This window comes from Lampris incognitus, chromosome 2 (genome assembly GCF_029633865.1).
Source record: "Lampris incognitus isolate fLamInc1 chromosome 2, fLamInc1.hap2, whole genome shotgun sequence".
NCBI lineage: Eukaryota > Metazoa > Chordata > Actinopteri > Lampriformes > Lampridae > Lampris > Lampris incognitus.
Window position 1 is genome coordinate 89,166,668 of NC_079212.1, and position 11,255 is coordinate 89,177,922.

The window sequence follows — 11,255 nt, forward strand, 5'->3', positions numbered from 1 at the left end:
TAAGGTTAGAATTAGGATTAGGTTAAGGCTAGAATTAGGATTAGGTCAAGGTTAGAATCAGGATTAGGTTAAGGTTAGAATCAGGATTAGGTTAAGGTTAGAATCAGGATTAGGTTAGGTTAAGGTTAGGGTGAGGGTTGGAATCAGGATTAGGTTAAGGTTAGAATTAGGATTAGGTTAAGGTTAGAATTAGGATTAGGTTAAGGCTAAAATTAGGATTAGGTCAAGGTTAGAATCAGGATTAGGTCAAGGTTAGAATCAGGATTAGGTTAAAGTTAGAATCAGGATTAGGTTAAGGTTAGAATCAGGATTAGGTTAAGGTTAGAATCAGGATTAGGTTAGGTTAAGGTTAGGGTGAGGGTTAAAATCAGGATTAGGTTAAGGTTAGAATTAGGATTAGGTTAAGGTTAATGTTAGAATCAGGATTGGGTTAAAGCTAGAATTAGGATTAGGTTAAAGTTAGAATCAGGATTAGGTTAGGTTAAGGTTAGGGTGAGGGTTAGAATCAGGATTAGGTTAAGGTTAGAATTAGGATTAGGTTAGGGTTAAGGTTAGGGTGAGGGTTAGGGTTAAGGTTAAGGTTAAGGTTAGAATCAGGATTAGGTTAAGGTTAGAATCAGGATTAGGTTAAGGTTAGGGTGAGGGTGAAGGTTAAGGTTAGGCATGCAGTTCTTATGGTTAAAGTTAGGATTAAGGGCCAGGAAATGAATGCAGTTTATGAGGGGCCCTCGCAAATATAGAAGTATAATAACCTGTGTGTGTGGTAGATGCATTATACACACACACACACACACACACACACACACACACACACACACACACACACACACACACACACACACACACACACAGTATCTCAGCTGATCCTAGCACGGCACTCTTCTGGACAGATGTTGCTCCCGGAATCTGCTGGAGCTACTCTCCCAGTTTGGGGCGGGGGGGGGGGGGTCATAGGCCATAGTGCTCCTGCTACCACAGGGGCCACTTTGGACCCACTTTGGACACCATGGCTCAGGTGATGTCGATAAACTGCATTGCTAATCTTGTCATGGTGCTGTGTGTGCCATATTGCCCGGCTGCGACCTGCTGGCTGACGGGGGTGAGTGTGGAGAGAGCAGAGGGCAAGCTCCACTTGAAGCTGAAGGCCCACCTGCCTCCACAGCCGCACGGGGCCAGAGGTGATGCGACTCCTTCCTACGTTTGTAAACTGACAGGTTCTCTTCTGTCTCAAAACTCATGCAGAAACAGTGACGCTCTGGCAAATTGCATATATACATCCAAACGTCCTACACGCACACAACACAAATGCACACAAACACACAACCGGCCTCATTCCTTCACTGCCTCTGTGCGGCATCGATCAGTACCATCACTGGCCTCAACCCGTGGTTTGCGTCCCTTCCGTTGACCCCCTCCTTCCACCCAGGAGTTGGGAATTACGGTCCCCCCGATGGGCGCCGGGTCCACCTGCAGTAGGGACACCACCCTTTTCTTGACACGCGTTTTGAGCGCACGGCGCAGCTTCTGCCTGGTGAAAGCATAGAGGAGGGGGTGAAAGATGGTGGTTCCATAGGCCATAGCCAGGAAGCAGAGGCGCAGCCGCACCAAACCATCACTGGGGCCAAGACACAGGATCAGCACATTGACCGCTGACAGAGGGGCCCAGCAGCCCAGAAATGTGGATATGATGATCAGGGACATCTTCAGGACACGCCGCTGACGTTCCCGACGGTCCCGGTGTCTTCGCACGGCCCGCCTCAAGGCGATGATGGCAGACACCGACGCCTGGACACCCATGGAAGAGGTGGGTTGTGGTGAGGTGGCCTGGGCTGGGGTGGACAGTGAGGCCAGGGTCTGTGAAGCTGGGGTGGCAGGTGTGGTTGCGATTGGTGTAGTGGCAGCAGTGGTGACCGTGGTGACCGTCGCGCCACTGTCAGATACCACTTGAGGGACAGCGGAGAGGGGAGGGGGTGACGTTGGAGTAGGGGTGGGGGATGGGATGAGGGGAGGGTGGGTGAGGTGCTGGCTCTGGCTGGAGGACAGCCCCTCTGTACCCAGACATAGGTCCTTCCTCTTGGGCTTCCTGCGACGGATCCTGCAGCCCGAATCCTTGGTGCGCGTTCCCCTCATCATGTGGGAGCCAATGCGGATGTTGAGGGCCTGCAGGATCCTGGAGTAGGTGAACAGCATGACAGCCACGGCAATGAAGAAGCAGGGCACCTGGAGCAACAGGTGGTAATACATAGCCAGGCCTGTGTGGTAGCCCTGCCCCCCTACACACAGCAGTGTCCGGTTCTGCCACACAGGAGGCAGGTGGCGTGAAGAGGAGGAGGTAGGAGATGCGGACGGGGAGAAGGACGAGGCAGAGGACAGCGTGGGGGTCAGTCCAGTGGCCAGCTCAGGTTCAACGTTCCGGCCTTCCACGTCTTCATTCTCACTTTCTTCTGCTCCGGATGAAAAGAAATCCCCCTCGAGGAAGGGCAGGAAGAAGACGGCCAAAGACACAGCCCAGACGGCAGCCAGGAGCAACGCCGCACGCCTCGGGGTCAGCAGGCGGCTGGCTGGCCGCACCGAGATGTCATAGCGGTCCAAGCTGATGACCAGCACGTTGACCGCTGTGGCCACACTAGTGAAGGTCACACAGGCCTCGTGAAAGCAGCACAGCGTGGCCAGGCTGCCGACTCCACCTCCGTCGGCCGGCACGAGTATCACGGCCACTGTCAGCGGCAGGCACAGCACACATACAAGGATGTCCAGCACGTGGAGGTTGACTGTCACCAGGTTGCTGACTGAGTCCACGAGGTTGGACTGGGCACAGTAGAGCACGAGTACAGTTAGGTTGCTGCTGAAGCCCAACGCCAGCTCCAGCATCAGCACAGTGGTCAGGGACACCTGGAAGGCCAGGGGGTAGGGCGTACTCCACCCCTCCTCCACCCCTGCTCCAACCCCTCCATCCAGGACGCCTGCTCCCTGACCATCGCTGGTCTCCAGCAAGTCGCTGTAGCCTTCGGTCTCCATGGACGCCAATGCGCTCCTTACACATAGCAACAGCAGCCACCACGCCAGCCCATGCTCTGTTTCTCTGCGTTCCCTGGCTCAAGTGGGACAGCTACGATGATGGCGGCCGGGTCTGGTGCGTCCGAAGTTCTGTAGGGAGAGGAGGAAAAGGGGGGGGGGCAAGAAAAAGATGAGGAAAGAGATAGAGAAAGATCAGGCTTAGCTGTCAGTGTCTCTCATGGACATTGAAAAATAACATTCGGCTGCAAGTACACGATAAACTTTGCGTTTTGATATTTGGAGTGAAGCAAAGTAGTGCAAACAGCAGAGCGAAAAGTCGGTCAGCTTCCTTGGCAGCCGAGCGGAGTCGTGAGGCGCTGTAGATGCTGCTGAAAATGCCTCGCTGAGACTCGGCAGCGAGACAACACACTCCTCAAAGGGGATGGGAATAGTTCAGGGAGACATCAGAGCATCGTAGCTTTAAGGGGACTACTAAAACTGTTGTGGGGGGGGGGCGGGGGTACCTGTGTGTCAGTGTAGTTGTTGGGGGGTGGGGGTGGGGGAGCGAAGCGGCGAAACAGCCAGCAGAATTTAACAAGCCATTCGGGAGTGATCGCCTGACCATGCCTATTCTTCACCTCGGTATTGTGGTGAACTCGGATAGCGGCTGCTGAAGACAGGATCACAGAGCTAATGCCGAGAGCGAGTGGGTGGTAATTTGATTCAGTCTTACACAACATACGTTATATAGGTCAGAAAAAAAAAGCTTACACCGTAGAACCAGAGGGAGCACAGAAGCCCATGCTTGCACAACGCCACGAGCTTGTTGAAAGTGCAGTGATCGTTTCAAAGGGGAAAATAACCTTTACAGAACCATTAAAGCCTTCCTAAAGCTGCTGAGGTCCAACCAACATTACAAGTCGTCTCCCGTTTAAACCGTCTTTTGGAGATATGACATTTCGTCTTACAAGCCTCTCAGAGGGCAGGCTCCACTGCCTGATAAATATTTTCCCTGACATCTCTGAGTGACAGCTGAACAAGCGATATGAGGGGGGTGTGCTGGAGCTGGAGCTTGCAAAGCAAGCCACTGACACGTTAATCTGTTAATAGCACCCCATCCCCACCCCCACCCGTCCCCATCACGTTCTACAGAGGCACCATAGAGAGCATCCTGACCAGCTGTATCCCTGTCTGGCATGGGACCTGCAAGGCCTCCGACCGCAAATCCCTACAGGGGGTCGTGAAGACTGCTGGACAGATCATAGAACCCGCTCTGCCACCCATCCAGGCCATCTATGATGCACGGTGCACCCGGAAGGCTCTCAGCACCGTGAAGGACCCCACCCACCCTTCCCACATCCACTTCACCCTCCTTACCCTCTGGCAGGAGGTACCGCAGCATCCGTGCTGCCTCCATCAGACTATGCAACAGTTTCATTCCTCAGGCTGTGAGGTTCCTCAACAACCTGAACACTGAGACCTTCCACAAGATGACTTTTTGACCTTCTTGCTCACTGTCCGTGTCAGGTGTGCTTGTGATGTTTAGGTCTGTGAAGTAGTTCTGGTTTTTAATGCACTTTTTGTTTTAGATATTTATTGTGTGTTATTTGTTTTTATGTGGCACTGAGGTCCTTGTGAAACGTGGTTTTGTTCCCTGTATGAGACATACACACGAGGCAATGACAAATAGAAGCAGTCTCAGTCTCAGTCTATGGAAGAAGCAGCGTTATCAAGGCTTCAGTGGCGTACTCCATGTCATGGTGTCTTTGCCTTCTTGCACCTGAACCACAATTGGGGGAGAAAAATAGAAAGCTTTGTTTAAAGTAGTTTTCAGAGCTGAAGTTTCTCAGCTAATGGCTAGGTTTGGGGTAATACCCAACTCATTATTTTAAGCTGGATCTGCATGCAGATAGGCGTTGCATTTATGACAAAGAAAATTCAGGTACGTCCCGTTTCCATGTGTCATTTCAGGCACTTCTTTTCTGACTTATAAGAGCAAATGTGCAACACTGGGCCAACTTTTTTCAATGAATATATATATATATATAACTTTGTTAAAAGAAACATTCAACGGGAAGGAAAGTGTTAAACAAGTAAGGAGCAATGACTAACTGGATTATATATAATACATATATATATTTAAATGTATATTTAAATATCCTGTGAACTACAGATTTCCAATAAAACCATCCAGACCATCAACATTGACCGTCAGCTTGAAAGACACATTTCTTATAGCACTTACAGAAGTAATAACGAAACCCCGGCCTGTATGTTAAAGTACCAGTTGAATTCCAAAACCATCAAGGCCATTGACATTACATGTCAGGGCAATATTTTCTTGTATGCACAAATATAAACGACAATTAGCAACAAAAATGTGTCCCATGTTCAAGTGCCAGTTGAATTCATAGTTTTGTGAATTCACGACGTTCATTATGTGTTCATTGATAATGGCGCGTCACAGAACCCCACGCGTGCCCCAGTGGCACAGCATAGTGGAATATCTAACGTTGTCCATGAGGGGAGTAGGGCTGGGGACAAATAAAGGTTACGAAGGTTACGCACCCTAAAGGCCCCTGCAGGCACCACACAGAGGCACTGCTGCGCTCTGAAAGCCATTATGTTCGCTTCTTGCTGCGTCGAGCGAAGTGCGGGCGCAGCGCACCGCTCGCTTTCTAATGGTTCGCATTAGCTAACCATCAGCAAAATCTATGGCTTTATTTTGGCATGCTGTCTGGCATGTCGACTTAAGGAGAGTCATATATTAATGCATATTCAATGGCAAAATAAAATTCTTGGGTTCAGAGCCAGAATACTTTATTCATCCCCGGGGGGAAACTGGGTGGGTCACTGCCACTAAATTACGCATGACAGCAGATGTGGTGATACCAGGCGAAACAAACACATGAAGAACATATGAAATATTCATCCATTCATCCAAATATTCATAACATTCATCCTTTTGGAGACTGATTTTCCCCCCCTTAACTTAATGAACCCAAATTTTGGTTGGAATTAAAATCCTCTATTTCATCCGCTTATTTCAAATGGTATGAATGTTAAGGGTTACACTGGAGAGCCAAAACATTATGACCACCTGCCTAATATGATGTTTGTCCTCCGTGTGCCGCCAAAATAGCACTGACCCGCCGAGGTATGGACCCTAGAAAACCCCGAAGGTGTGCTGTGGTATCTGGCACCAAAACGTTAGCAGTAGCGCCTTCAAGTCCTGCTCATGACTCTGACTTCGCCACCTGTGTTGCAGCCTCTGACAGGAAGGACAGCTGTTTCCGCTTCCGCATCGTGAGATCGATAGCTGCTGATTATGGTCTTGCTCTCTCTTCCTCCTCCACGTTCTGCCCCAACCTCTTCATCTGTCCTACTGTTTTTGCCATTTTCTGTGCTTGGTTCACCTATCGCTAGATTCGCTAGTGTAACCGGTTATTTTCTTGCCCGGTGCGGGATTCGATACGGGGTGTACTGCACCACAAGGCGACATAACTAACCGCTCGGCTAACGGGTCGTTAGCTAGGGGCTAATGTGTCTTATTAGTAGTTTACACTAGCTTTCTTTCTCAAACGACTCTTGTGTTAGTGGGCAGTCTTTCATTTCTAGTTTGTTTTTTTACTAGCTTCGAAGTTAGCCTAGTTTAAACTACTAATAAGACACGTTAGCCCCTAGCTAACGGGTCTGACCCTTTAGCCGAGCGGTTAGTGATGTCGTCTTGTGGTGCAGTACACTCCGTATCGAATCCCGCACCGGGCAAGAAAATAACCGGTTACATTGGTGGCAGCGGTGGGATCCGGCGCCAATGATTCTAAGATGGAACAGTCAGATATCATAAAAGCCGGTGTCACGGGTACCCCAGGGTTGATACCGCGGCAACAGATAACAGTTTTCCCTGAAAACAGGACGAAAATAACAAGGCAGGGAAACGTGACCGCTGTTCACAAAGTCCTCCCGCATAACCCTGTTTTTATTAAGCATGTTCAATAGCATCGTGTCTTACCTTTACAGTACAACACTACATAACACGTGTAATTGACTTAACACAGTATCATAACATTGCGAACTTCTGGACATTTATGCATTTAAAAAAATCACTTATTTACACACACACACACCTTGTTTACTTTCTTACATTCGCACAAAACGGATGTGAGCATCACTCTAGATAAATAAGGAATGTACCGCCGCCCCCATTTCCTAACCCCCCCCCTCAACTGACGGTGCATCATCTCAAGACATAAAACACAAACCATCAAAACCTTTAACACAGATCAAAACCAAGCGAATTATGTAATTATATAAATCACGACATTATTTGTGGTACACATTACTTTCTTGTTCCCACAACTGACCTGGAAACAGGATGAAAACGACGAGGCGGGGGAAACGTGGCCGCTCTTCACAAAATCCTCCCGGATAATGAGAGGACTGGGAACACGCATGCGCATTCAAGAGAGTCCCCGCGCGACACAACGCCCTACACTGCCCCCTACGGTGGGTGGTTACAGCTTGTTAGGGCGTTTTTCTTTGCCGAATCCCGAGACGCTTCCCAGCAGAATAATGAATGAAACCAAAAAAATGTACAGTGACACAAATGACCAGAATTTTCGCCCGGGTAGCGGAGCGGTCTATTCCGTTTGCCTACCAACGCGGGAAACGGCGCACTCGCATAAGGTCATCCATGTGGATCTAAAAGAAAACGGGACTCGTCGAACCAGACGACCTTCTCCCACTGCTCCAAGGTCCCGTTCCAACGCTCGCTTGCCCATTGTAGGCGCTTTGATGGCGGACGGGTCATCATCGGCACTCTGACCAGTCTGCGGCTGCACAGCTCCATGCGCAGCAGGGTGCGGTGCACTTTGTGTCGTGACACATTCCTCCCGTAACCATCATTAAAAGTTCCATTGACTGGAGCCACAGTAGACCTTCTTTCGGTTCTGACCAGACGGGATAGCCTTTGTTGCCCTCGCGCACTGATGAGCCTTGGGTGCCGACCGAACACTCTGTCGCCGGTTTGTGGTTTGTCCCTCCTTGGACCACTGTCGATAGGTACTCCCCATGCACTGCTGACCGGGAGCACCCCACAAGCCTTGGCGTTTCAGAGATGCTCTGACCCAGTCGTCTGGCCATAGCAATGTGGCCCTCTTCAAAGTCGCTCAGGTCTTTACGCCTGCCCATTTCTCCTGCATCCAACACGTTGACTACAAAAACTGATTGTTCACTTAGCATCTAATCTACCCAGACCTTGACATGTGCCCTTGTTTGGAGATGATCAGCGCTATTCGGTTCACCTGTAAAGTGGTCATAATGTTTTGGCTCGTCTGTGTATCTCTACCGAAGAGGAGAGAAGCTATATCCATATCAAAGAGTAGACAGAGGCATCGTTGTGCTTCATGAGAGACTGTGCATTGCATGTTGCATGGCAGACATGCAGCAGTGGCGGCATTTAGTTGTCAGGAGGACAGTGTAATGAAGACAAATGAATCAATGATCCACAGACAGTGGTATATAAACAATGCTATCAGAGAGAGAGACCAGCTGCCCTGCCATCTTAATTCCATTGCTCCCTATTTCTGCAGAACCTTCTGCACTCCTTACCTTCCCCCCATACATACTTAGCATGTCGAGCGTGCCCTTCGTGGCTGGCTGGCTGCAGTCCTGTGTGCTGGAGAGGAACCCCATAATACAAAGCTTGATTTGGTTGAAAGCCCCATTGATATTGGATGCAACCTAAATAATCTGCCTTTCGGTGAACAATTCCAGGGGAGTCCTTGCTCCCAACGTTGACTACAGCCTTGACTTCATCAGTCATTCTGCTGGTGCGAATTTCATTTTCACCTTCCGTTTTTTCCCCTCGTCTCTTTCTGTTGTTTCCTAGTTTGTTTTGTCCTCCTATCTCTCATGCTGAAAAAGGTAGAGGGTAGAATAGACCCCCTCTGTGGAACACTGGTCTTCCTTAATTCTCTAATGCCTTCCGTGGGGTTTGTGCTGTCAGGACATTGATTTAAAGCAGCTGTAGAAAACTTTTTAACGTCCACTTTCCATTTATTAGCAGTCTGGCTACGGTTCAAAGCAAGAAACAACTCTAAGACTCCCGATTTGAACTAGAAACTCCAATCTCAGTGCTATGATAAAGGCTGAGTAAAACATCCTGTAATATTAATAAGTAGGCAGGTTGTGTTACTTAATGATCCAGTAGAAAGAATGCCAACTGAATGTCAGTTTGGAACCTTCTCAAGTTCCGGGTGTTATATCGAACTCTGTTTCCCCGTCGAGATCTGTTTCCCCCTTGTCAGAGTTCAGTACAACACCGGGACTCTTGATTAACGTTAACCTAACCCTAAATTTACCCTAATCTCAATCTAATCCCAAGCTTAACATAACACGTACCTTAACCTAATCATAGCAGATAGCTAACCTGTTGTAACAATCACAAATGACTATGCTCACTAGCCCTTGGCTAACAGGTCAGACCCTTTAGTTGACTGGTTAGCGCAGTCGCCCGTGGTGTGGGCGACCCGGGTTCGCGTCCCAGCTGCAGCGATTCCCGGCTTCCCCCTGAATTCATTACATTGGTGTCAGAAGTGGGATGGTGAAGCCGTCGGAAGCATTTGCACCCAGAGGCGTGAGGGAGCTGGTATGCTGAAGCGCCCGAAGGAGGGGGTAGCGTAATGACCACAGATAATTAGACTCGCTAGCAGGTAGGACCATTCAGTTGACTGGTTAACGTAGTCACCCGTGGTGCGGGAGACCCGGGTTCGCGTCCCGGCTGCGGCGGTTTCCGGCTGCCCCCTGAATTCGCTACACTGTTTCCATACGAACACTTTCGTCTGGCTAGGGGGATACAAATCTCGACGGGGAAACAGAGTTCGATACAGCACCCGAGCTCTCTCCATCGAGTGAATGCCCATCCAAGTTTCACTCTTGTTTTACCTCTATTTCTATTACTCTCCCTCTTCACCTTCTTTGCCTCCTCCGTCAACAGTCTTCTTTTTCTCTTGCCGGGTAGAGTTTGTTCCGCCGTCCTCCGTTTCCGCTACTGGGGATAGCTACCGATAGCTGCCGGGGGGGGGGGGGGGGCGCTGACGCACCTCCTTCGTGCAGTAAATCAAGCCTTCATTTTCCCGCGAGCTCATGCCCCGTGGCAGACAGGATTGCGCATTGAAAGTGAGGCTTATAGGGAACCAATCTAAACGTCGATGGTGTCATTATTCTATAGCCATTACGATGTACAATCAACATTTACTTCATGATATCTTAAAGCAAAAAAAGTTGTCTACTGCCGCTTTAAGGCATAATCGATTTGCCAATTCAACAAGCTTGAGACAAAAGAACGCACCAAAACACAATCCTTAGTCCATTCTTGCAGTTTATGAGGTCTAATTTTCAGTTTTTTTTTTTTTTTTTACTATATCGTTGTGAATTCAGGGGGCAGCCGGGAACCGCCGCAGCCGGGCCGCGGAGCTGGGTCCGCCGCACCACGACCCGTCAGCCAACCGCCTAGCGAGTCTACTCATTCATGGCCTTTGCAATCTCTTCCCTGCAACAAAACGACAATCGATTTTATTCCACAAAGTGTTGTGAAATATTGGATATAGCCTGAAGTCTATGAAGTAATATCTAATATTTTAAACAGATTCAGACAAGACAGCAGAGATGTGACCTTTGTGTTGCAATATTATGACAGGATGAACACTGGCACAGGGGCCAGCATGTAAATGCTAGTGGCAATGCAAATCTCCGTACTGACAGTTGTTGGTGTTATGCTCGCGCACCAGAACCTGACCCGTGTGGCGAAACCCAAGACAGACAGACACGAGATGACTTCTAAGTCTACAAAGGGGGGTTTTATTGTGGGAGGGAAATGTATGGTGAAAAAAGGCGTTCTGTTAGTGGGATGTGTGAATAAACTATGTGTGGTGTCCCGTGGTTTGCGTGTAACTATGTGTGAGTGTTTTTAGCCAATGTGTGGTGCGGTATGTAAATGACCAGGAGGTGTTGAAGAAATGTGCGTGCACCTGGCGAGAAAGTCCAGTCCTTGATCCAAGAGGGGTTGTCCAAGAAAGTCCAGGTCCGAGATCCGGGAAGTCGAGTCCGAAAGGAGGGGTCCAGGTAGAGGGACAAGGGGGGAGATCGCAGGAGAGGTCCGGGGAGAAACGTGAAGGTCGCTGGGGACGAGGGAGACGCGGGGAGCCGTGGAAATCGCGGAGGGAGAGTCTTGGGAGGAAACAGAGACACGAAGATAA

At 49.3% G+C, this 11,255-nt stretch overlaps 1 protein-coding gene across 1 annotated transcript; it reads right to left on the minus strand.

The window, feature by feature from the left end:
* Window positions 1–1,329: 1,329 nt before the first annotated feature.
* LOC130108264 (G-protein coupled receptor 22-like) lies at window positions 1,330–3,018 on the minus strand. Its single transcript, XM_056275152.1, has one exon. It carries the CDS (start codon window positions 3,016–3,018, stop codon window positions 1,330–1,332), a length of 1,689 nt encoding a protein of 562 aa, XP_056131127.1.
* Window positions 3,019–11,255: the final 8,237 nt, after the last annotated feature.

Coding starts and splice junctions, on each gene's coding strand:
- LOC130108264 (XM_056275152.1), bottom strand. CDS start 3,018: ATGGAGACCGAAGGCTACAGCGACTTGCTGGAGACCAGCGATGGTCAG.